This window comes from Paroedura picta, chromosome 16 (genome assembly GCF_049243985.1).
Source record: "Paroedura picta isolate Pp20150507F chromosome 16, Ppicta_v3.0, whole genome shotgun sequence".
Lineage (NCBI taxonomy): Eukaryota > Metazoa > Chordata > Lepidosauria > Squamata > Gekkonidae > Paroedura > Paroedura picta.
In genome coordinates, this window is record NC_135384.1 from 15,795,648 (window position 1) to 15,819,630 (window position 23,983).

The 23,983-nt window shown below is 42.5% G+C and overlaps 3 protein-coding genes across 3 annotated transcripts; all 3 read right to left on the reverse strand.

Moving 5' to 3' along the window:
- Window positions 1-2,744: 2,744 nt before the first annotated feature.
- On the reverse strand, window positions 2,745-3,701 carry LOC143826647 (olfactory receptor 10A7-like). Its single transcript, XM_077315512.1, has one exon. The coding sequence runs from the start codon at window positions 3,699-3,701 to the stop codon at window positions 2,745-2,747; it is 957 nt and encodes a 318-aa protein (XP_077171627.1).
- Window positions 3,702-10,952: 7,251 nt separating this feature from the next.
- Window positions 10,953-11,909, reverse strand: LOC143826777 (olfactory receptor 5A2-like). Its single transcript, XM_077315781.1, has one exon. It carries the CDS (start codon window positions 11,907-11,909, stop codon window positions 10,953-10,955), a length of 957 nt encoding a protein of 318 aa, XP_077171896.1.
- A 6,424-nt stretch (window positions 11,910-18,333) lies between these two features.
- On the reverse strand, window positions 18,334-20,438 carry LOC143826852 (olfactory receptor 2AP1-like). The gene is made up of 2 exons (XM_077315967.1): window positions 20,342-20,438; window positions 18,334-19,305 (listed from the first exon to the last, which is right to left on the reverse strand). Exon 2 carries the CDS (start codon window positions 19,288-19,290, stop codon window positions 18,334-18,336), a length of 957 nt encoding a protein of 318 aa, XP_077172082.1. The 5' UTR covers window positions 19,291-19,305; window positions 20,342-20,438.
- Window positions 20,439-23,983: the final 3,545 nt, after the last annotated feature.

Below are 23,983 nucleotides of genomic sequence, written 5' to 3' on the forward strand. Positions count from 1 at the left end.
CCCTAGATACTTGCACACAGGAGATCAATTTTGAGGACAAGAAAAACACCGCTTACTTAAGAGTAAAGGGAGGAATCAAAACAAGATTTTTAAAATATATATTGTGTTTCATTTTAGTTATGTATTTGGGCATGTTCCGATCCAAGTTATCTACTTATTGTAATTTGGAGAGGGTAGATTTCAGTTTATGGGTTAGGGATGAGCAAAATTCCTGCCATTGTTCCCCCTCCAGCACCATCAGTGGCCACTCATATACTTGTGTAGTAAAAACAGGGGATAGCATTGCCTATTGATTGCCAAGTTTGTATATGCTGTCAACTCTGACTCAAAACTGGCATGTTAAGATTCCAGGCAAGGGTCTGTCTTCTGTCCTTATATCTTTGGCTCAAAATAAAACACAGAGCCCAAGGACTCCTACCACTGATCCTTCAGGACTCTTGTCAATCTAGCTGGCTCAAAGGTGTTGAGACTAAGATAGCATGTCTCGGCTTCTCCCCAAGTGATCTACTGAGACTAGGTGAAGATCAGGCAAAGTGAGTTCTCAGGCAAAAAACAGAAGCTACTGAAAGACAAATGGACATAAACACTCCAGCCCTTCTCTCATCACTAGCTTCCAGATATACATTAAAACCTTATCTCTCATCAATCAACATGAATAAATACAGAAGAAACTTTATATTAGCAAGATGCTTGGCCATGCCCATGGTACACCTGGGAGGCAGATACAAAAGAACTCCAACTTCAGAGAGATTGTGCATCTTCCCACTAAGGGAGGTGGAAATGATCAAACACATTTTTTTTCTTTCCCCTTTATATACTAGAGGGGCAAGTTTACAGCAAGTTTATCAGTCCCATTTTGGTTAGGAAACCACACCAAACAGAATGGACCAAAGAGTTAGTCATGGACGAAAAACCTCAGGTCTCATTACAGAGAGAAAATGTCACTCCTACGCAATTCAAGCCTGCCTAAAGGATTTAAAATGTTTTTAACCATTAAAAACTCATGTTGTTTTATTCACATATTGAAAAATCTACCTATAGTGGAAAAACTATTACATTGCCCCCAAATTTTAATGTTTTATTATGTCAAATTTCAGTATTCTGGTCTATCACCATATAAATAAACTATGACTATATACTGGAAAGAGCCTCTTGTGGCGCAGGGTGGTAAGGCAGTGACATGCTGTCTGTCCATGAGGTTGGGAGTTCGATCCCAGCAGCTGGCTCAAGGTTGAGTCAGCCTTCCATCCTTCCGAGGTCGGTAAAATAAGTACCCAGCTTGCTGGGGGGTAAACGGTAATGACTGGGGAAGGCACTGGCAAACCATGCCATGAAAACGCTGGAGGGCATTACCCCAAGGGTTAGAAGACATGACCTGGTGCTTGCACAGGGGGATACCTTTACCTTTACCTATATACTGGAAAGCATTACCACCCCCAACCACAAGGTGGTACTTTCCCCCATTCGGATCAGAGCTATAAACAGATCAGGTATAGGTTGATGGTTTCCCCAAACCAAACTGGAAACAAAGAATTAAGTGTGCATACACAGGAATGTAATACCCAGAAGTGAACATGGTTGGTCTTAAAGGTACCATCAGACTCAAACTTTGAAGTCCACATTACCTAGTACTGGTATCTGTGCTCATCCCAATATTACATCCAAAGTCCACATTAAAGCTCAGCCATCTTACCTTTGTGGGTAAACCAACAAGCGTGGGGACTGGTACCTCCTCATAACGAATTTCTCTTTGAAAATGGCCTACAAACCATGCAGGAAAAGGATTTCTGGTGCACCATCAGGCTATGCAATACACATGGTCACTTACCTACCGAGAGCTATTTCATGCCCTAATGCCAACACAGGTAGTTAGTGGCATTACTGAGCTGAATTCCAGTGATGGCCAAGAACTTCCTGGTGAATGATTGCTGCCTGTACCTGCCACCCATCTGAGGGACCAAGCAAGCAGTAACCTCTGTCTTTACCAGCCTGCAGTAGCTCTCTGTGCTGTGTCACTACACCAGACAGAGGAGGTGATGGACATGTGAGGGGACACAGTTACAACCAAAATATTCTCCCCTCTTAAATTATAAATTTGAACAGAAAACCAATCAATCAAACTTTATTACAGTCGTTCAGACCAAGTTATATGAAGTCATTACATAAGAGAACAAAAGAATATGGTCATTTATTATAACACAATGTAAAACAGATCATAAAATAGAACTTAAAACTATGCTACTTTAGAGCATCGGATTTTTATGGCGGTGACACAAAACTTAGCCATCTGAGTTGTCACCTGGGGGGACTCATCACTGAGCAGCCTCTTTGCTCGATCTACATGATGATGTTCTGGCAACTTTTTAAGGAGTGGTTCAATCAATTTGCTAGAAACAGACTAAAACATCTGTACCTCCATGTGTAAAATGGCTTCTTTATGAATCAATATACACAGTTGTACATTACAAGCAGCCAAGCAAAAATAATGGGTTTTTTAAATAATTCAGTTGTATCCTGCCAGGAATTTTACTATGTCCCGAGTAGTTCCCTCTCTATGACAGCCAACATTCAAAACCTTTGTCGGTGCAGGTCACATGACCCCCAATGCAGCCTTTTTTGTGATGAAATTCCTCTTCCTCTTGGAATAGCAAAGACCAGGTCGGATCCAGCCCACTCAAATTAAAATGTTATCCTTAACAAATAAGAAATACATTGGACTCTTATACAAACACAGCCCCACAGAATTATAGTCTTTCAAATGCACAAAATGTAGCTACAGCCCTTCTGAAGGCTACCTTTACTTCCCTGTTTCTCAAACTGTATATCAGGGGGTTGAATAAAGGAGTCAGGATGGTATAGAAAAGAGAGAAGACTTTGTTGAGGTCTTGCAGAGCCTCTGTTTGGGGCAACATGTAAACTATCATTACAGTACCATAGAAAAGGGACACCACAATGAGGTGAGAGGAGCACGTGGAAAAGGCCTTTTGCCTGCCAGAGGTAGATGGGATTCTGAGAATGGCAGAGATGATGAAGCCGTATGATGTCAGAGTCAACAAAAATGGGGGCAGGGAAAACAGAGCAGATAGAAACAAACTTAAAAGTTTAATGATATGTGTGTCATTGCAAGACAGCTTTAGAATGGGATTAAAGTCACAAAAGAAATGGTTGATTTCAGAGGGACCACAGAATGTCAGTTGGTGCATTAAACATATAGCTATATTAAAAACCAAAGAACCACTTAGCCAAGATCCAGCTATTAGCAGGAGGCACACCTTACCATTCATGAGTGCCATATAGAGCAGTGGCTTGCATATTGCCACATACCTATCATAAGACATTGCTGCTAAGAGATAGCATTCTGAAACTGCCAAGAAACTGAAGAAATAATACTGTGCCATGCAGCCCATGAAAGAAATGGTTCCTTGGCCCCCATGAAACAGATTAGCCAGCATCACAGGAAGGATAGTGGAGCTATAGCAGGTCTCCAAGCAGGACAAGTTGCCCAAGAAGAAATACATGGGGATTTGAAGGTGGTGGTCAACTACCACCAACACCACAATAAGTATATTCCCCACCATGGTTACAATGTAGATCACTAAGAAGAATAAAAATAGAAGTAACTGTTGATCCCCAAGATCCTCAAAGCCAAGAAGAAGGAATTCTGTAACAGTTGTTTCATTTTTTTGTTCTGATTTTCTCATGTTGGTGGCTGATACCTGCAAAGGCCGAAAAATGCACTTTAGTGTGGTTAAAATCACTGAAACCATGCACTAAACAAGAGATAGAGGTGGAAGATAGAGCTTAATGGATCAGTGGCACTGTGGACTGGATCAATCTAGCTTATCCATTTGATCTCATTCAATTATCCTGCATAATTCAGCCCCCAGCTGACATGGTTTTTGTCCACAAAGGTACTATGATGACCTTTCTGCTCATAGTCCCTCATCCACCAATGGGAGCTCCAGGCACTTGCTGCTGATTTTTTGCCTCCTTGGTGTCAGCAATCAGTCTCCCTGGTAACCCACAGAAACTATTGTTTTATTGCATAATAAAAGGAATTACCTCTGCTGGTATCCTTGGCACTTACAAAAGCCTTCCTTGAATGCTCCTTAGACGACAAAACTAGCTTCTCTGTAGAACTGTATCACACAAGTAATTACTTGCAGGGTTCCTTTAATTAGTGACAGTACAGTATCAGAGCACATGCATTATTGGGAATGTTTTGAAAATGTTTATAAAAAGGACAATTTCAAAGTGTTGGCAAACTGACTGCAGTGAAAACCAGTACATGCATAATAGCCCTAGGAAAGGGGAAAGTGGAAGTACTAAGAAAGAGTGAGCACTTTCTAGGAGCCAGGGGGGTTTTAGGGAACACAAAAAGACAAAGAGAAAAGATAAACACAATAATAAAATTTCTCAGTTTAAAAGAAATCTGAAAATCTGTAGGGGGGAGCCTATGGACAGCTAAAACGCCTGTAAAACAGAGTTTCTAACTAACAAAATGGTTTTCTGAGTATTTATTAACGGTCATTTAGACTAAAGCAGCACTTAAAATGGTTTTATATGTAAAAACTTGTTCAACTGAGTCAAACTACCCTTTCCCTATTTTATGAGTGTTTGTTAAAAACTCCTAAATGTCTTTCTGATAAAGGGCGATAAGAAAGAAGGCTTTAAACCAAAGTTTCCAAGGTTGAGTTAAAGCCAGAAGAACTGTGGGTAATGGGGTGGGACAGTGAGCTTCATTCTATACCAAAAAACCACACTACAAGGACTACTGAGTCTGTGTGGGCACAGCAATTCGTTTTAGAGAGGAGATTTACCTCAGAGTGGGGAAGTATGTAGAAGACACCATCATGCAACTATTTAATGTTATGATAAAAACACTAGAGGCAATAGCAGCTCCATCCCAGAGTTGGCTGAATGTTTGTGAACTTTGATGGGATAATAATAGCTTGGGAAGATCTTCTCACACCCAGCTTTGAAAGATATGTTTCCTTCCTATCTCTTCTTTACTATTCTCTGCAGTTTAAAAATTAGTTAAAGTGGTGGATTTCCTTACTTACTTCCATGATTCATTTCTGGATACAGTCAATCTTTTTCCCCTTCTCCTGTGTTTTCTTTCCACATTGCTTCCACCTTATATAATTGAGCTGGATGATTCTCTCCGCACCTCATCTCTTTTCTCCCCACAGGTAAAGGTCACATTCTCTTTGAAGTGGCTTCTGTATTAGACATTCTACTGGTACATTTGGTTTCTGAGGTGATACACAGCAGTTATTTTTTGACTCCAGGAAGTACCATGCAAAAGAAAAGAGCCTTAGATGATCTAAGAAAAAAGGAAAAGTCTCTCCACATCATATTTGGCCTCCCTCGCTCCCCTTATACCACTCTAAATGAAAAAGACAGACTTACCATGAAACAGCTCTAGCTATCTAGGTTGCCGGTTCTAAAATCCTGTTGGTATCTTACATCTCCAGCATCAAGATGTCAACCTGGAGATGCATTAAGAAGATGCATTAAGTGAAATTAACCTCATTGTAAATTGCATCACCCTTTCATTCACTATTTATCCACTTTCAGCGGAGCATGAAGCCCCTTCTTGGATTATTAATTTTTTAAAATGTCCTTGTGGAATACATAATCTCCCTAGGTATTTTGCATGCGGTAGTAAATACTCTATTTTAAGCAGAAGAAAAACAACACTAACAAAAGTGGGAAGGGAGGCATCAAAATCACAATCTGCAAGCTCTCACGCAGCAATTTATTTAGGGTAGTTTCGACACCACTCTTGAGGAAGGGCACCAAATCTTTAGTCAATTGGAACATTGCTGTGAAGCATTAGCAAGCTTTTTCATGGATGAAGTCTTATCATTCCACCAGAACCTTCCTTCCATGATTGATAAAGAAAGAGAACTGGAGGACCCTTGGTCACCTTGGGGGGGGGATACATTTGATGGCTTCAGGCAGCTCTCAAGTATCAGAGTGGACAAGTTTCTGGGGAAGGTGAGGGCAACCACTTCTCACCGGATACCAGACCATCTTGGTTGCTCAAAATGGGCAACCAGAGAATAGGAGGCCCTCTGAAGGAAATGTTCAACCTCTCCTTGTCCTTGGGGGAGTTCCCAGAGGTGCTGAATAGGGCAATGGTTCAATCCTTTCTGGGGGGGGGGGGGGGAAACATCATTATATCTGCAGGATATGGCCAGCTACTGCCCGGTCTTGCATCTTGCATTTCTGGGAAAGGTGGTTGAAAGGACAGCCATGGACCAGCTCCTGGCATTATTGAAGGAAACATTGGTGCTTGATCCATACCAGTAAGGCTTCCATCCTGGTCGTGGAATGGAGATAGTGCTGGTCACCTTGAAAGACGATCTCCAACACCAGCTGGGTAGGGGTGGTTCAGCTGACATTTTGATGTTAGATCTGTCAGCCATATTTTATTTATTTTATTTATTCATAATTACATTTATAAACCGCCAATCCCTGCAAAAGCAGGCTTGTGGTGGTTCACAACATAAAACAATAAAATATCAACCATAAAACCATTTCATAGAATCATAGAGTTGGAAGGGGCCATACAGGCCATCTAGTCCAACCCCCTGCTTAACGCAGGATCAGCCCAAAGCATCAAAACATTAGCCCAAAGTATCTTAAGCATTTAAAACATCTAACATTATCACAATAAACAATGAACCCCAAAAAACCAATACAATCAAGATGGTGGTCAAAATCCCTCTGCTGTACCTGTAACCAGTATGGGTTGGGAAAATGGGAATGACAGAAAAAAGTAACAAAGGGACAGAACAATAGGTCTTAGCTGGTCTAATACCTATGACCCGGGGGGGGGGGATACCAGATTTTTAATCCATAGTACTCATTGTGCCCAGACTCAACATCTGGTGGAAGAGCTGCATCTTGCAGGCCTGGCAGAACCCAGAGAGTTCCAATAGGGCATGCAGCTCTTCAAGGATCTCATTCCACCAGGTAGGGGTGAGGACAGAAAATGCCATGGCCAGTTGTGCCTCCCAGGGCCCCAGGACCATCAGTGAATTCATACCCCAAGCCACATAGGACCTTAAAGGTCAAAAACAATACCTTGAACTTGATCTGGATGTGGTCGACTATGAGCTGTTATCAAACCTCTTCACTGGGGCCTGAATATGGGGGACAGCCCTTCAATGGCTGTACTCCTTTCTCCAGAACTTGATACAGAGGTTTCTGGTTGGGGAGGGGTTATTGCGATCTTTCTATCTCCCCTATGGTTTTTTTCCTCTCCTACTTTGCTTAACATCTATATGTGCCCTTTGGCCCAGCTGGTCCAGATATATGGGCTGAGTTGGTACCAATATGCAGATGACACCCATCTATAACTCCTCATGGATGGCCACCTAGACTCCCCCTCCCGAGTCATTCTCCAGATGTTTGGAAGTCGGGGATGGATGGTTAAAGCACAGTCAATTGAAATAACACATCCAAGAAGGAGGTCCTGTGGTTGGGTGGAAAGAGAATAGATCAGGAAGCATGCCTACCCACCTTGGCTATAGCTTAACTTAACATTGCACCCTCAGCAAGGAATCTGGGAGTGATCCTGGATTCCTCTTTGTCTATGGAGCCTCAGGTTACAGAAGTAGCCCACTCAACATTCTTCCATCTGCACCAGGCATGGCTACTAGCACCCTATCTGTCTTAGGATTACTTGGCCACAATGCTTCATGCAACAGTCATTTCCAGGCTAGACTTCTGTAACTCAGTGTACAAGGGCCTACCCTTGTCCTTGACCCAAAAATTGCAGCTGGTGCTGCAGAATGCATCAGTTACAGTCCTCACAGGTACATCTTGGAAGGCCCAGATCCAGCATGCAAAGGTAGCTGTATTGGTTGCCAGTTGCAACCTGGATCAAGGTTTTGGTATTAACCATTAAGACCCTCTGCAGTGAGGGTCTCACTTACCTGAGGAACTTCTTACCTCCATATGCACCCCCCAGTGCACTTTGCTCTGTGGGCACAAATTTTACTGGAAATCCTGGCCCAAGGGAGGTTCACCTGGCTTCAACCTGGTTAATAGTTAATAGTTCTCTAGGGCCTTCCAGATGAAGCTCTTCCACCAGGTCTATGGTTGAGGCCAGGGCTGTTAACATCTGTACTCTTCTTCCTGAGCATAGAAAATCGAGTTACTTCCCATTAATCCCCCCATATTTTGTGAATGGCGATGGGATGAAGTTTTAGCCTGACCTGTGTGTGTGTGCACCAAGTTATGCACCGGTGCCCACGCCTTCCCCCCCTGCAGTGCAGTGCTGGCTGCGCTGGCCTGGAACAGCGAATTAGGATGCTGCCATGCACAACCCTAATAATAACTGTAGAGGGATGTATAGCTACCATTCCAATGTTAAGAAGTCAGTGGAACAAATAACAGCATTTCTGGAAAGAAGAGATGATGTCTATAAGCATGTAGGGATGTTCAGATGGTAACATGTAGAGAGGGATGAGTGTTGATGTTTGGCTTGAAAAGGAAATTTGTATCCTTGGGCTAAGGTTGGATACTTTAGCCCCCAGAATGATGAATATCACTTGAGGAGATTATAATAATGAAACTAGAAGGCATGTCCCAAAAAAAGAGATAAAAACAATGACTCCATCATCAGAATGAAACTAACAGTGTAAGTGGTTTCTTGACAACCCCTAGATTGTCAGAAGGGAGGCTGGCTAGGTGAGGCAGTCAGTTAGTGATTTCTTAATTGAGTTTTTGAGGTAAGAAGGGAAGAAAGCAATTTCCAGGATGGATTTAATAACATTTCTAGGTGGTCTGTTGTCCGGCAGATATGTATTGCAGTTTTGGGTTTGAGAGAGAGAATCACAGAATCATAAAATCAGAGAGCTGGAAAGAATCATACAGGCCATCTAGTCTAAACCCCTGCTCAATACAGGATCAGCCTAAGCATCCAGAATAAGTATATGTCCAGCTGCTGCTTGAAGACTATCAGTGAGGGGGACCCCACTACCTCCTTAGGCAGCCCATTCAACTGCTAAACTACTCTATTTTAATATTTTTTTCCTAATTTGAGCCGACATTGTTCTACATGTAGTTTAAACCCATTACTGCAGGGTTCTACATGGAGTTTAAACCCATTACTGCAGGTCCTATCCTCTGCTGCCAACAGGAACCTTTCCCTGTTCTCCTGTAAGTGGCAACCTTTCAGATACTTAAAGACAGCAATCATGTTCCCTTTCAGCCTCCTCTTCTCCAGGATGAACATTCCCAAGTCCCTCAGCCTTCCCTCGTAGGGCTTGGTCCCCAGATCCTGGATCATTCTCATTGTTCTCCTCTGAACGCTGTCCATGTTGTCCACATCCTTTTTGAAATGAGGCTTCCAGGACTGCACACAGTACTCCACACTATGACATTTTGTGATTTTGATGTGATGCCTCTGTTGATACAGCCCAAGACTGCACATCATCTGTGGGCTGAGGATGATCTATCCAAAGAGTCCAGGAAGTTCCAGGAATCATGGCTTCTTGCTACTACAGACACTATGTGTCAGAGGAACCACCTCTCCCAATATGTCCCATAAAGAGCACTTCATTAATCAACTGCTAATTTGCTGGTAATCTGTGGCCCTCAAAGACATCTGCCTGGTCTTTCTCAGCCCAGTCTCCAGGCTGGTGAATTGCCATATGAAATTAGGGCCCTGATGGAACTGTTATAGTTCCACAGGGCCTGTAAGCCAATATCCTCCCACCAGAACTATGGCTAAGGCCATGATAGCCTCAGATCTTGGGGGCCTTCTTCCTCTCCTATCAGGGGTTAACCCCCTTCTTTGAACTGGTTTTATGTCCCTGGTCTACAGTCAATTCCTGCATGCCATACTGAAATTTGCTGGGGTGAGTGGGATGGGCATGGGGCTTTCTCTGTTAATTTTTTAATTTTAAGGATGTTTTAATCTGTTTGAATATTTGTATCTATTGACCTAAACCACCCCAAGCTCTCTTGCAGAGATGGGTGGTATATACATAATATGATAAATAAACATTTCTGCCTGAAAGCAGACAGTGAAATGTATTCCAGTTCCATTTGTACAGTTCAACCTGACTAGGTGATTGCAGGGCAACGCACAGCAGTATACAGGAGATGATTGGCAAAGGATTTTTGTGGGCAAACTACCCCTGAAAGTAAGGAGGCTTCTGGCCTCTAACAGAATAGGGATGTGAACCAAAGTAGTCAAATCTTTATTAGACATTTCTAGACATGAAGGTCTTTAAGAACAGGTAGTCTGGAATAACTCAGGCAAACCATACATTTAGAATTACCCAGTTTTAAGATCAATTAGTTTTGCTGCAAGTGTGAAATACATCATTAATTCTCTTTTAAATCTGTGAAATCAATTGAAGCTCTCTAAGAAAAGACAGGCAGAAATATCATAGAAAAACTTATGACAGTAAAAGATATATATTTCACAGCCATTTTCACTGATCACCCCATAACCGTTGTCTACAACTGAGATTTTGAAAGGAAAAATTATGATCAAAACAGTCTCCCCTCTTAAAATATAAATTTCAGCACAAAAAGAGAAACAGACAAAAACATTGTTCTTCTACATGTTAACAGACACCTTTCTTCACCAAAATATATAATTGTACTAAGGGTTTTCAAAAAGGTGAGCTTTCATTACACAGCAGGCAAGCAATAATAATGTTTTAAAAAATATTGCATTGGATCCAAACAGGAATTTTACGATGTCCTGAGTATTTCCCTCTCTATCACAGCGTCCACTTCACAATCCTTTGTACATACAGGACCCATGATCCCCCAATACAGCCTTTTTTCTGATGGAATTCCCTATTCCTTTTTTTAGTAACAAAAAGTGGGTCAGATCCAGCCCTATCAAATTAAAATGTTATCATTAATAGAATAAGAGAGAAATTGCACTCTAATTGCATAAATACACTGCAACAGAATTATACTCTTTCAAATGCATAAAACTTAGCTAAAGTCCTCCTGAAGGCTACTTTGACCTCCCTATTTCTCAGGCTGTATATCATGGGGTTTAACAAAGGGGTCAGGACTGTGTAGAAAACAGAGAAGACTTTGTTGAGGTCCTCCAGGGTCTCTGATCTGGGCAACATATAAACAATCATTACAGTACCATAGAAAATGGACACCACAATGAGGTGAGAGGAGCAAGTGGAAAAGGCCTTTTGCCTCCCAGAGGTAGATGGGATCATGATGATAGAAGAAATGATGAAGCCGTACGATGTCAGGGTGAGCAAAAATGGGGGGAGGGAACACACAGCCGCTAGGAAGAAAGTTAAAAGCTTAATGGTACGTGTGTCACTGCAAGACAGCTTTAAAATGGGATTAAAATCACAAAAGAAATGGTTGATTTCAGAAGGACCACAGAAAGTCAGCTGATACATTAAATATATAGTTATGTTAATAGTCAAGGAACCACTTACCCAAGATCCAGCTACTAGCTGGAGGCACACCTTACCATTGATAAGTACGGTGTAGAGCAATGGATTACATATGGCCACGTACCTATCATAAGACATTGCTGCTAAGAGATAACATTCTGAAACTGCCAGGAAACCAAAGAGGTAAAACTGTGTCATGCAGCCCGTGACAGAAATGGTTCCTCGGCCCCCATGAAAGAGATGAGACAGCATCAAGGGAAGGATATCGGAGCTGTAGCAGGTCTCCAAGCAGGACAAGTTGCCCAAGAAGAAGTACATGGGGGTGTGAAGGTGGTGGTCAACCACAACCAACACCACAATGAGGATATTCCCCACCACGGTTGCAATGTAGATCAATAAGAAGAAAGAAAACAGAAGCAGCTGTTGATCCCCCAGATCCCCAAAACCCAGAAGAAGGAATTCAGTGACAGTTGTTTTATTTTCTTGTTCTGCTTTCTTCATGCTAGTAGCTCAAACCTGCAAGCCAAGAACATTCACTGTAGAGTGAAGAACATCATTCTCTTTATTGACTAGCCATTAAAGGAGAGGGTGACATATACAGGAAGACAGACCTTAGATAGTGCCTTATCTCCGTTGTTGATGCTGTAGACTGGATCAAGCTCACTTTTCAAAATAACCTCATTCAGTTCTTCTGCATAATTGAGCCTCTAGCTCACATGGTTTATGTCCACATATGTCCTGTGATACCAGCATATATGTCTACGGCAGTCCAATGGCCTTTAGGGGAAGTCCCTTTAAGCCAGCTGAGAAGCTGTTTGAATCCAGCCTTGTGACCTTTTATACAGAAGTGTATCAGAGAGCAAACAAAGGGAAATATCTTTCTCTGTCGGGTTGTTATTTCTGATATCAATCTGTGACTTGTAACAAATCCTAGGCCTGCTGGAAATCTGCTAGTTACCTCTGCCAAGGTGCTGAATTTAGACATCTAGCACCACTCCTGGTGACATTAGGAAATAACATCAGAAAATGTCCAGGTTAGCCAGCCATATATTAAAGTTTCAGAATTTACATTTCACCTTTCATCCAAAACTGATAAAGTGCAAGGTATAAAAAGATTTTTAAAACTATTGAAATTTTAGGATATGAACACTAAAACAAACAGCAGCTCCATGTATTCTGTTCCCCAGGGTTATCTGAGTATTTGTGAAATTCAATGTGATTATAACAGCATGGAAAATCCTCTCACACCCAGCTTTGAATTATGAAAATTTCCCTTCCTATCTTTTCCTTGTTACTCTCTGCTTTTTAACAAACTGTCACAGTGTTGGCTTTCCTTACTTTTTTCCACAGTTCTGTTTGGGAAGCAATAAGCCTTTTTTTCACCTTAGGACCTTTCTTCTCTTTGGAAATTTATTTTCTTTTTGCTTTTGGATGTTTTTCGCACCACCTTTTCTCTTTCCTCCCTTCCCACAGGAGAAGTTCACATTTTCTTTTGAAGTGGCTTCTGCATTAGATATTCTAGTGGCTCATTGGGTTCTGAGGTGATACAGGGCACTTATATTTTGTCTCTGGGTGTCCCATGCAAAAGAAAAGAATCTTAGATGATCTAAGAAGAAAGGAAAAGCCTCCCCACAACCTATATCCCCCCCCCCCCGTGCAAACCTAAATGATAAAGACAGACTTACCATGAAACAGCTCTGGCTATCTAGGTTGTGGGTTCTAAAATCCTGTTGGCATCCTACATTTCCAGCATCAAGAAGTCAACCTGGGGTTGATATGCCAGAGGATGCATTAATTGGTCTGAAAAATTAACCTCATTGTAAATTGCATCACCCCTTGATTCAGTATTTATCCACTTTCGGAGGAGTATGAAGCCCCTTCTTTGATAATTGATTTTTTTGAAATTTCATTAAGGAACACATAATCTCCCTAGGTATTTTGCATGCAGGATAAAATACGCTATTTCAAGCAGAATTAAAGTAACACTAGCTTAAGAGGGAAGGGAAGCATCAAAATCACATGCTTTTCATTTTATTTTGTGTTCCATTTTAACTTGTTCAACGTGTTAAAATCCAAGTGAACTACTTGATCTAATTTGGAGAAGGCAGAATCCAGTTTTGGAGTGGGACCGAGCAAGTGTCCTGCCAGGGTTCTCCCTCCAGCTCCATCGATGGTCACTCACATGGGTGTTTATAGTGTATACCACCAAGGATGACCACTCCAAACCGCCATGTTGTTCTTTCTTTCTTTCTTTCTTTCTTTCTTTCTTTCTTTCTTTCTTTCTTTCTTTCTTTCTTTCTTTCTTTCTTTCTTTCTCTTTCTTTCTCTTTCTTTCTTTCTTTCTTTCTTTCTTTCTTTCTTTCTTTCTTTCTTTCTTTCTTTCTTTCTTTCTTTTTCTTAGTTAGATCAGAGCTGTAAGCAGATCAGGTATAGGCTGGTGTTTTTTTTTTCCCCAAACCAAACTGGAAACTAAGCATGAAGCACATGAAACCTAAAACCCCAAATGTTGGTCTTAAAAAGGCCACTCGAGTAAAATTTGTTTAGTTAAAAGAAGAATCATACATTCCTTAATACTGGTCACTGTGCAGAACCCAACGCTATATCCAAACATTATTATTAAAAGTCTAAATCCAGCTCTTATTGATGGGTTAAACTGACAGGCATAGAGATTGGCACCTCTTCCTAACAAACTACATATCCCCTTTGAGAAGGTCCACCCACAATGCAGTAGAAAGATGACTGGGGCAACATCAGTCAATGCAACACACTTGCCCTCTCATCTACCCAGAGCTATTTCATAACCCAATGCTATCACAAGAGGTAGTGACATTACTGAGCTGCATTCTAATAATAGTGATTATGGACTTTCACATTAATTGTATGTATTTTGTAGAATGCCTTATGCTATATGGCAGAGTAATAACATTGTATTAGATATTGTATCAGTTAACTTCTAATGCTACTATAAATGATGGCATGAGAAAGACACCAAAAATATGACTCCATTACCAGCATGAAACTAACATCAAAAATGGTTTCTTGACAACCTCTAGATTGTCAGAAGTAAGACTGACTAGGTGGGGTAGGCTGTTAGAGGTTGCTTAATAGGGCATGGGGCTTTGTCTGGTAGTTTTAATTTTGTAGGATTTTAATCTGGGTGAATGTTTTTATCTATTGAGCTAAACCACTCTAAGCCCTCTTGGAGAAAGCGGTGGTCTATACATTAAATAATAAAATAAACATTTCTGCTTGGGAACAGATAGTGAAATTTATTATAGTATGACACAACTGACATCCATTTGTACATTTCAACATGGAAAAGTGATTGCTGGGCAATGCCAGGCAATATATAGGTGATGCTTGGTGAAGGATGTTTGCAGACAACCAGCCACTCATAGTAAGGAGGGGTCTGGCCACTAATAGAATAGGAATGCTGGAATAGGAAGTCAACAAATCTTTTTTGGAAATTTCTACTACTACACTTGAAGGTCTTTAAGGGCAAGGAGTCTGGAGTAACTCAGGCAGCCATCCAGTTATAATTACCTAATTTTAATGTCAATTAGTTTTGTTGGAAGGGTGAAATGCATCATTATTTCTTCTAAATATTTTTACTCAATTGAATGCAACTGACATCCATTTGTACATTTAAGCCTGACTAGGTGATTGCAGGGCTATGCAATTCAGCATCTTTAACTGCTCCTGCTGTTATAAAATAAAGTCCTAAGGGCTATTGGGGAGGAGTTAGGGCGGGCTTTGTCGGTGATAAAAACGTGGAGGGGTGAAGCGGCTCCTAATTCGCACCTCCAAGTGCCGCTCAAGGGCCAAGCGGCCAATGGGGAAACACCTTCCAATTGGCCCCTCACCAGGACAGACCAAAATTCCATTCAGCCAGCCCAGTCTGGCTGCCAGTCTGCTCCTGACCACCACAGGGAGAGGAGGTCAGTAGGGCTGTCAAGAGGGATGAGAAAGTAGAAGGTAGACCTAGTGTGCATGACTGAGACGTAGAAACATAGTATCATAGAATAATAGAGTTGGAAGGGACCTCATGGGTCATCTAGTCCAACCCCCTGCACTATGCAAGCCACTCACATCCCTATTGCTCATCTACTGTAACCTGCCACACCTTTGCCTTCACAGAATCAGCCTTTCCATCAGATGGCTATCTAGCCTCTGTTTAAAAATTTCCACCTCCCGAGGAAGCCTGTTCCACTGAAAAAACGCTCTGTCAGGAATTTCTTCCAGATGTTTAGATGGAATTTCTTTCATCCCATTTGTCCCTCTGGAGCAAGAGAGAACAATTCTGCTCCATCCTCCATCCTCCATAAGGCACCCTTTTAAATACTTGAAGATGCTTATCAGATCCCCTCTCAGTCATCTCCTCTCTAGGCTAAACAGGCCAAGCTCCCCCAACCTTTTTTCATATGTCTTGGTCTCCAAACCCCTCACCATCTTTGTTGCCCTCCTTTGGACACTTTCCAGTTTGTAAACATCCCTCTTCCAGTGGGGTGCCCAAAACTGAACACAGTACTCCAAGTGAGGCTGAACCAGAGCAGAGTAAAGCGGTACCATCACCTCCCATGATCTGGACACGATACTCCGTTTGATATAGTCCAAAATCCCATTTGCATTTTTAGCCACTGAGTCACACTGCTGACTCATGTTCAATGTATGGTCTACTAAGACTCCTAGATCCTTTTCGCACATGCTACTGCCAAGACAAGTCTCCCCCATCTTATACTGGTGTATTTGGTTTTTCCTACCTAAATCCAGAACTTTACATTTGTCCGTATTGAACTTCAGTTTAGGCCACTTCTCGAGATGATGGCATGCAGAAACTGTCCCAGGCACTACCCCCAAGAATACATTGGGAAGTGGGGAGATGTGAACAGGCCAGCTTCCCGGCCTGCTACAAGTCCCTTCTCATCTTGTCCTGCAAGATGACCGGCTATCTGTAGTGAATCTCAGCTTTCCCCAATAGGCTGCCCCTCTCACTCCTGTATAAAAAGTACCAAACCTCGATAAAGCCTGCTGACCAGCAGGCAGCTTGCACGACATGGTTGGATCTATTGCAAGGGCAGCTGGGAACTGATGTCCTGCGACCTCGCACCATTGCTACAAACTTAGCAAACATGCCTATAGTGAAATGGCACCCCTTTTTGCACCCCCCTGGTTCCAGTTGGTAGCATGTCAACTCCCTGCCCCACTGTGTTTCTTTTCCTTACTGCCAGCTACTGGGACCCGCCATCTAAGAGCTGGGTGATGTGTTGTTCAAGGTCTCCCCCAGGCGAGGACATTATATGGATAAAAATCCCTGAATTCCTTGTGTTCTGTGTAGACTTTGATGCTTCCAGGTTGATGAAATTTCTAGGTGCTCTGTTTTCCTGCAGATATGCATTGATCTTTTGGTTGGGAAGAGAGTGACCTTTGGGCTCAGCATGATCTAACCCAAAGAATCCAGCCACCTCCTGGAAACATTGGATCTTGCTGGGATGTACAGTTTCACTCAAGGCTCCACATGATCTGAGCCCTACATAACTGAGGTACTGCCTCTCCCAATATGTCCCCTGACCTTTCTCAGGTCAGGGACCACCTCCGGGGTGAGGGGAGAGCCAATGGCCCAGGTGCTGCGCAAACATGCACGGGCAATTGCCGCGCAAGCGTGTTTTTGCCACCAGGGGGCACTAATGCGCATGCGCAGCAACTGCTCTCATGCGCATTTGCGTCGCCGGCATGCCGGTGGCTGTGCCTGCCTCTTCCCTTCCTTCTCGCTGTGGGCGGGGGGGGCAGGCGCAGCTTCCGGCGGCCCGGTACCGTGGCCTTCGCGGCCCGGTTGGTGACCCCCGCCCTAGAGAACATTTCATTTGTCAAGTGCTAGTCTGTTGATGATCGATAACCACAAAGACATCTTTTATTTATTTATTTGTTTGTTTGTTTGTTTGTTTAATTGTTTATTTATTTGTTTGTTTATTTGTTTATTACATTTATATACCGCCTTCCCTGAAGGCTCAGGGTTGTTTACATCAAATAGAGATAGCTGTACAAATAACTCAGTATATAATAACATAATAATAACTATAACATTATGAATAATAGAACATTGGGGAGAACAATAACTCAACGCTCAATCAGAGACAGGGCTTTCTCTGGTTCCAGGATGGTGGAATGTGTTACCGTCTGAGATTAGTCCCCTGAGGAAATATCACCATTCCATAGGGCCTGTAAAAAAGCACTCTCCCACTAGGCCTGTGGCTGAGGTCATGATGGACTTCTTCCTCTTCTCTCTGCCCCCCCCCCTTCTTGACTTGATGCAAAAGATGTGTTTATTCTAAAGCGAGAATATTAACATAGCAAGTACCTTTTCTGAACTGGGGTAAAATATAACCAGCACAGCATATAACCACTTCACCTGCACCCCTTCCTGTAAGAACCTGAGAAACACGGGAGATCTTCAAAGGAAACACACCAGGTAGATAGCTAGGTGCTCAAGGTCATGGTGCTGTGTTCCAGAGACTGGAAAGATGGATGAGGGAGGGAAGCTTTGAAAGGGAGAAGGAAAGGTAGGAAGATGGGTGCAGTGAACTCCCTGAATCTACACATCAAACTAGATCTACACATCAAACAGAATCTAAACAAATGTCAGAAACACAACATTCTGACATCTAACCAAAAACATGTACAGTATTTTGCAACCTGGATGGTGATGAGGGTTGCCTAGTAGGCTTGCCTAGACCCTTCTGCGGGGGCACCAGGGCAGGTGGTGAGTGGGTGGCAGCAGGCGGCAGTTGGCAGTGGAAGAGCCATGGCACTGGCCACCCCCACGTCGCCTCCAGGTCATTAGCTGCCCCTGCCACTGACACCACAGTTGGTGTAGCATTATGGCAGTTGAGAACCGCGGTTCTAAGTTTACAAACACATTCCTACAGAATTATATTCTTTCAAATGCATAAAACTTAGCTAAAGTCCTCCTGAAGGCTACTTTTACATCCCTGTTTCTCAGGCTGTATATCATGGGATTTAACAAAGGGGTCAGGACTGTGTACAAAAGGGAGAAGACTTTGTTGAGGTCTTCCAGGGTCTCTGATTTGGGCAACAAATAAACAATCATTATAGTTCCATAGAAAATGGATACAACAATGAGATGAGAGGAGCAGGTAGAAAAGGCCTTCTGCCTGCCAGAGGCAGATGGGATTCTGAGGATGGCAGAGATGATGTAGCCATATGATGTCAGTGTTAACAAAAATGGGGGGAGGGAAAACACAGCAGATAGGAAGAAACATACAATTTTTATGACATGTGTATCACTGCAAGACAGGTATAAGATGGGGTTAAAGTCACAAAAGAAATGGTTGATTTCAAAAGGTCCACAAAAGTTCAGTTGGTGCATTAAATATATTAATGTGTTCACAGCCAAGGAACCACTGAGCCAAGATCCGGCTACTAGCTGGAGGCACACCTTGCCATTCATAAGTGCCACATAGAGCAGTGGCTTACATATTGCCACGTACCTATCATAAGACATTGCTGCTAGGAGATAACATTCGGAACCTGCCAAGAAACTGAAGAAGTAATACTGTGTCAAGCAGCCTGCCACAGAAATGGTTCCTTGGCCCCCATGAAACAGATTAACCAGTATCACAGGAAGGATAGTGGAGCTGTAGCAAGTCTCCAAGCATGCTAAATTGCCCAAGAAGAAATACATGGGGGTGTGAAGGTGGTGGTCAACCACCACCAACACCACAATAAGCATATTCCCCACCATGGTTACCATGTAGATCACTAAGAAGAGCAAATATAGAAGCAGTTGTTGATCCCCCAGATCCCCAAAGCCCAGTAGAAGGAATTCAGTGACTGTTGTTCTGTTTTCTTCTGCTGCTTTTTTCATGCTAGTAGCTCAAACCTGCAAAGCCCAAAAAATTCGTTTTAGAACAGAGAAAATCATTGTCTTTAATGAGTAGTCACTAAAGGAGAAGGTAGCAGATCTAGGAAGATAGAGCTTAGGTACTGCCATAACTCAACTGTAAATACTGTAGCCTGGAATAAGCTATTTTTTCCATATCAGTTAATTCCGCTATCCTGCCTAATTTAGCTCCCAGCTCACATGGTTCTATTCCACACAGGGTCTGTGATGCCCAGCATATATGATTACCCCAGTCAAATGACCTTTTGGGTCGGTCCCTTTATGCCAACAGGAAAGCTGCTTGAATCCAACCCTGTGACATGGGAAATGAAGGACCGGCAGCTGAAGGAGCAAAGAGAAAAACAAAGAACCAGTATCTTCTTCGATGGCTCGTAATCTCAACACCCAAATCAAGAAATTTTTTCTTGTTAATGCTTTGATTAAACACCTGCAAATATCCCTTGGACCAACTGGGTTTTCAACTCAAGATGCGGTTAATCCAGAAATACAGAAAAGTGAATTTACCACTCTAAAATGTGTGAGCCACCAGTGTAAAGGAGATCCTGTGATTTTAGACCTGCAAACATGGCCCCACACCGAGGTTTGACTGATGAACATTTTCATTCCTATCTCTTCCTTGTTACTCACAGCATTTAAACAAATGGCCACAGTGTTTGATTTCCTTCCTTAATTCCACAGTTCTTTTCTCAAAACAGTCACCCTTTTTTCCTCCTCAGGACCTCCCTTGTCCCTGAAAATGTATTTTGTTTCCACATTGTTTTCCCCTTATATAATTCATCTGGATAATTCTTTCACCATCTTGTCTCTTTCCTCCCTTCTCACAGGAGAAGCCCACAGTCTTTTTAAATGCCTTCTCTATTAAACATTATAGCGGTACATTTGGTTTCTGAGGTGATATTTGGCAGTCATATTCCCTGGGAGTATCTTGCAAAAGAAAAGAACCTCAGATGATCTAAGAAGAAAGGAAAAGCATTTTTCCACCTTATACAAATCTAAGTGGAAAAGACTGACTTACCATGAAACAGCTTTGGCTACCTAGGGTATGGATTCCGATGTCGTCTTTGTATCTTAAATCTCTATCATCCGGCAGTTAACATGAGGGTTGATACGAGAGGCTGGAGTAATTGGCCTAACCCATCAGAGTCATTTTTATAATACATGATCCCTCCATTCTTCATTTTTCTACCTTCAGAGGATTATGAAATCCCAGCTTTGGTTCTTACTTTATTTGAAATTTCTTTGTAGATGGCATAATCTCCCAAGATATTTGTACACAGGGGAACTATTAACTATTTTTAAGGACAAGAAAAACAACAAGCAGTGAACGGAGGAATCCAAGCAACATAATTTTTATTTGATTTGTGTTTTAGGAAGATATTTCAGCATGTTTGTTTATTTATTACATTTCTATACCGCCCTCCCTTGTGGCTCAGGATGGTTTACAACATGGCTCAGTATACACGTTCTAGTGTATAGCATAGTACAACAAATTCCAAAGTTCAGTTCAGTAAAATTACAACATTTTAAAACATTTAACCACTAACCATTTGAATGTTTAACCATAATTTAACAGGTTGTTTCAGTCCAAGGTAATTCCATGATGTAATTTGAAGAATGCAGATTCCAGGTTCCCTGCAACACCTCCAGTGGGTACTTTTGTAGATGTATAGCAAAAAGAGGATATGACATTACTCACAGTCCGCCCAATTTTTTACAGTGTATACCAACAAACATGACGATCCCCAATCATGAACATGACTGCGCAGATTTAGTTTGCTTTCTATACCTTTGATCCACTTTGATCTAAAGATATCAATTAGTATCAAAGGAAAGAGACTCTTAGGGTGAAAACAATTTTTAACTGTATATAGAGTGAGGATAAGCAGATCACTGACTCTACTTTCAGCATACCAGTTTCTAATCATATCATTGAGTTAGGCACACGTTTTGGAAGTTGGAGGGCTGCTTGAAGGAACTTTGATTGCAACCACTCTATGGGTATAAAACATGAAGGTGTTGGACCTAAGGTTGTTCCATAGAGCCTCTGGGTTATAATTTATGCCTGAAATACTTTAAGGGCAGCAGGGACAAAATGATCTCCATTTGTCCTAAGAAAGCTGATTAGAGATACGGCTGCTCATTGACCTAAGTTAGCATATTAGTTGCTATGGGCAAACTTTGAACCTGAGGCAATCCCCAAATATTTGTATCAGGTCACCTATTCCAGCCCATGGCCATTGATGCTCCATTTTCAATAAGCAGGACATTTGTCAAAGGCTACTGCTTTTATCATAGTTAATCAAGAGATTCTCATTTTCACAAAACATAGCTGCCTTTCCAAGCTGTCTTCTAAGTTCTATTTGACAGATTCTGCACTGGGAATTTCCCTACTGCAGCTCCCACAAATCCAGAACAGATGAGGCACATCAGACCAAATACTACCCCATGCAGTAGCAGGAAGAGGTGGGGAAACCTGCCCTGACTCAAATTCTAGCCTGCAGCCTAGCATGAAACCTTCAGTGTAGAAAAGGTATTTGTGTCCTAGATTTAAAAAAAAAAGGCATTGTCAGACTACAGTAAAATTTGTATATGTCTGCCAGTTAGGTGGGAAAAGATCTATTGAATTTTTGAAGCTGACCATGTTTATATTATACTAGGGGCAAAGCCCATTGTATCCAAGAATAGAACGGGCACTAGAGCTTGACAGTGGGAAGAGGAAGGGGTGGAGTTGTCCAGTCTGTAAGGGCACGGGGATGAATGTGTGTGTTGTGTGGGAGGTTGTGGTGGCATGGAGTCATGGGTGTGGAGATATGGGTGTCAAGAGCCTGTGGATTGGAATGTTCATTGAGTGTGGGAGAGGACTGACCTTTGGGAATTGTGGCATAGTGGTTACAGATGAGCTTTCCAGAGCCATGTCTTCAGATATGTGAAGGGAGAAGCAGACTGCAGACTCTTCTTAGGGGGAGATAACATGGCAACCAATTCCTCCCCGTTCTGCGTCATTTCCCTTCATGTGTGAATTAGGCCAAAGAAACCAAAATGTCCCCCCTCCCCTAATACACATGGGGTAGTCACAGTACACAGGTGTCCACCCTGTTCCTTCTGTCTCCACTTTTTCACTGTTGATAAAATGTTATGCGCCCACATGCTTCTTTCATGGTTGCTCCTTAGAAGAACAACTGGATTTTTGTACTCTGTTGTTTACCACTCAAAGGAGTCTCAAAGCGGTTTACAAACACCTTTTCCCTTTGTCTCCCCACAGTAGACAACTTGTGAGGGATGTGGGGCTGTGAGAGGTCTGAGAGAACTGGGAATGGGTCACAATGATCCAGCAGGCCTCAGTTGTCTCAATGAATTTTCCAATCCTCTCCCCATTTTCCCTTCCTCTTCCCATAGCAGACTCCCCATGAGGGAGGTGGGCTAGAGAGCCTCACATGGAAGCTGGCAACCCTAAGAGGAAGTCTCTCTGTGCACAGCAGTCTTGACTTTAGTAAGGTTTTTTATAGGGGTTTTTTATTTGCCAAGCTAAGGTTGAAAAAGTCAAGTCAATTCGCATGTCTCTCCAGCCATTTACTTGTTCACTATTTACAGTTTCAGACTGTAAATATTTATTTAGATCTTCCTGCAGTTTCCAGACTCACAGGACTGATGCTGGTCTGTCTGACTGCACCCCGGAATGCAAACAGTTGCTGGTAAGAGCTGGCCATAGCCCAGGAGGAACAAATCAGCGCCACTCCCTCCCAACTGCAGGCAAAAATGGCTCCTTTGAGGGCATTGTACAATTCTGAAGTCCCACCTCCAAACCTTCAGGAATATTTCCAATCCAGGGGTAGCCAACCTCCAGGTGGGGCCTGGAGAGCTCCTGGAATTACAGCTCATCTGCAGAGTATTAAGATCAGCTCCCCAGGCAGAAAGGGCTACTTTAGACAGGGTTGTGGTAGAGAAGAAACATTTAAGGCCTTCCACACAGGTTGTTGTCTCCAGATTGGCTGGGCTGGGTGTGTGGGCCCTGTTAGAACTGTGGCCCTGTCAGAACTTTGGCTTCACGCCCCCCGACTGGCAGGAACTCTGTTCTGTCCTGGTGAGGTCCCAGTCGGAAGGTGCTTCTGATTAGGCCCTCACCTGGACCAGCTCCACCCACTCTCTGCTCACTTAGCCCTTAACCAATTATGTATACTGCTCCCTGAGCGGTTACAGATGTAAAGAGCAAAAAGGCAAGCAGACAGCTTTGTCTAACATTTTTGTAGGTATTTATGGGATCAGAAAGATGTTCTCTTCTATTACATCTGACTCTGAATGTTCATGCAGGATTTGAGGAACCTTCTAGCAACACTTTAGACTTTGAACTTAGCCCAAAGTTGAGGTCGAGATACCAGATCAATGGATGCCTTGAGATTTGTAAACACTGCTTTGAGATCTCTCGAGGTAAACCGCCTTGAGCCTGTTTGCAGAGAGGGGCACTCTATAAATCAAATAAGAAATAAATATTTCTGCTTCAGAGTAAACAGTGCAATTTGTTCATTTTTCATGCACCTAACATCCATTTGCACATTGCAGCCTGGCAAGATGATGGTTGTCTAAGGGTGTTAGCAGGCAAAATACCACTCAAATTAAGATGGTCTGGTCACTAACAGGAGTATGGACCAAACTATTCAGA

Bases quoted from the DNA above. Each gene is read 5' to 3' on its own strand.
- LOC143826852 (XM_077315967.1), bottom strand. From the start codon at position 19,290: ATGAAAAAAGCAGCAGAAGAAAACAGAACAACAGTCACTGAATTCCTT.
- LOC143826647 (XM_077315512.1), bottom strand. From the start codon at position 3,701: ATGAGAAAATCAGAACAAAAAAATGAAACAACTGTTACAGAATTCCTT.
- LOC143826777 (XM_077315781.1), bottom strand. From the start codon at position 11,909: ATGAAGAAAGCAGAACAAGAAAATAAAACAACTGTCACTGAATTCCTT.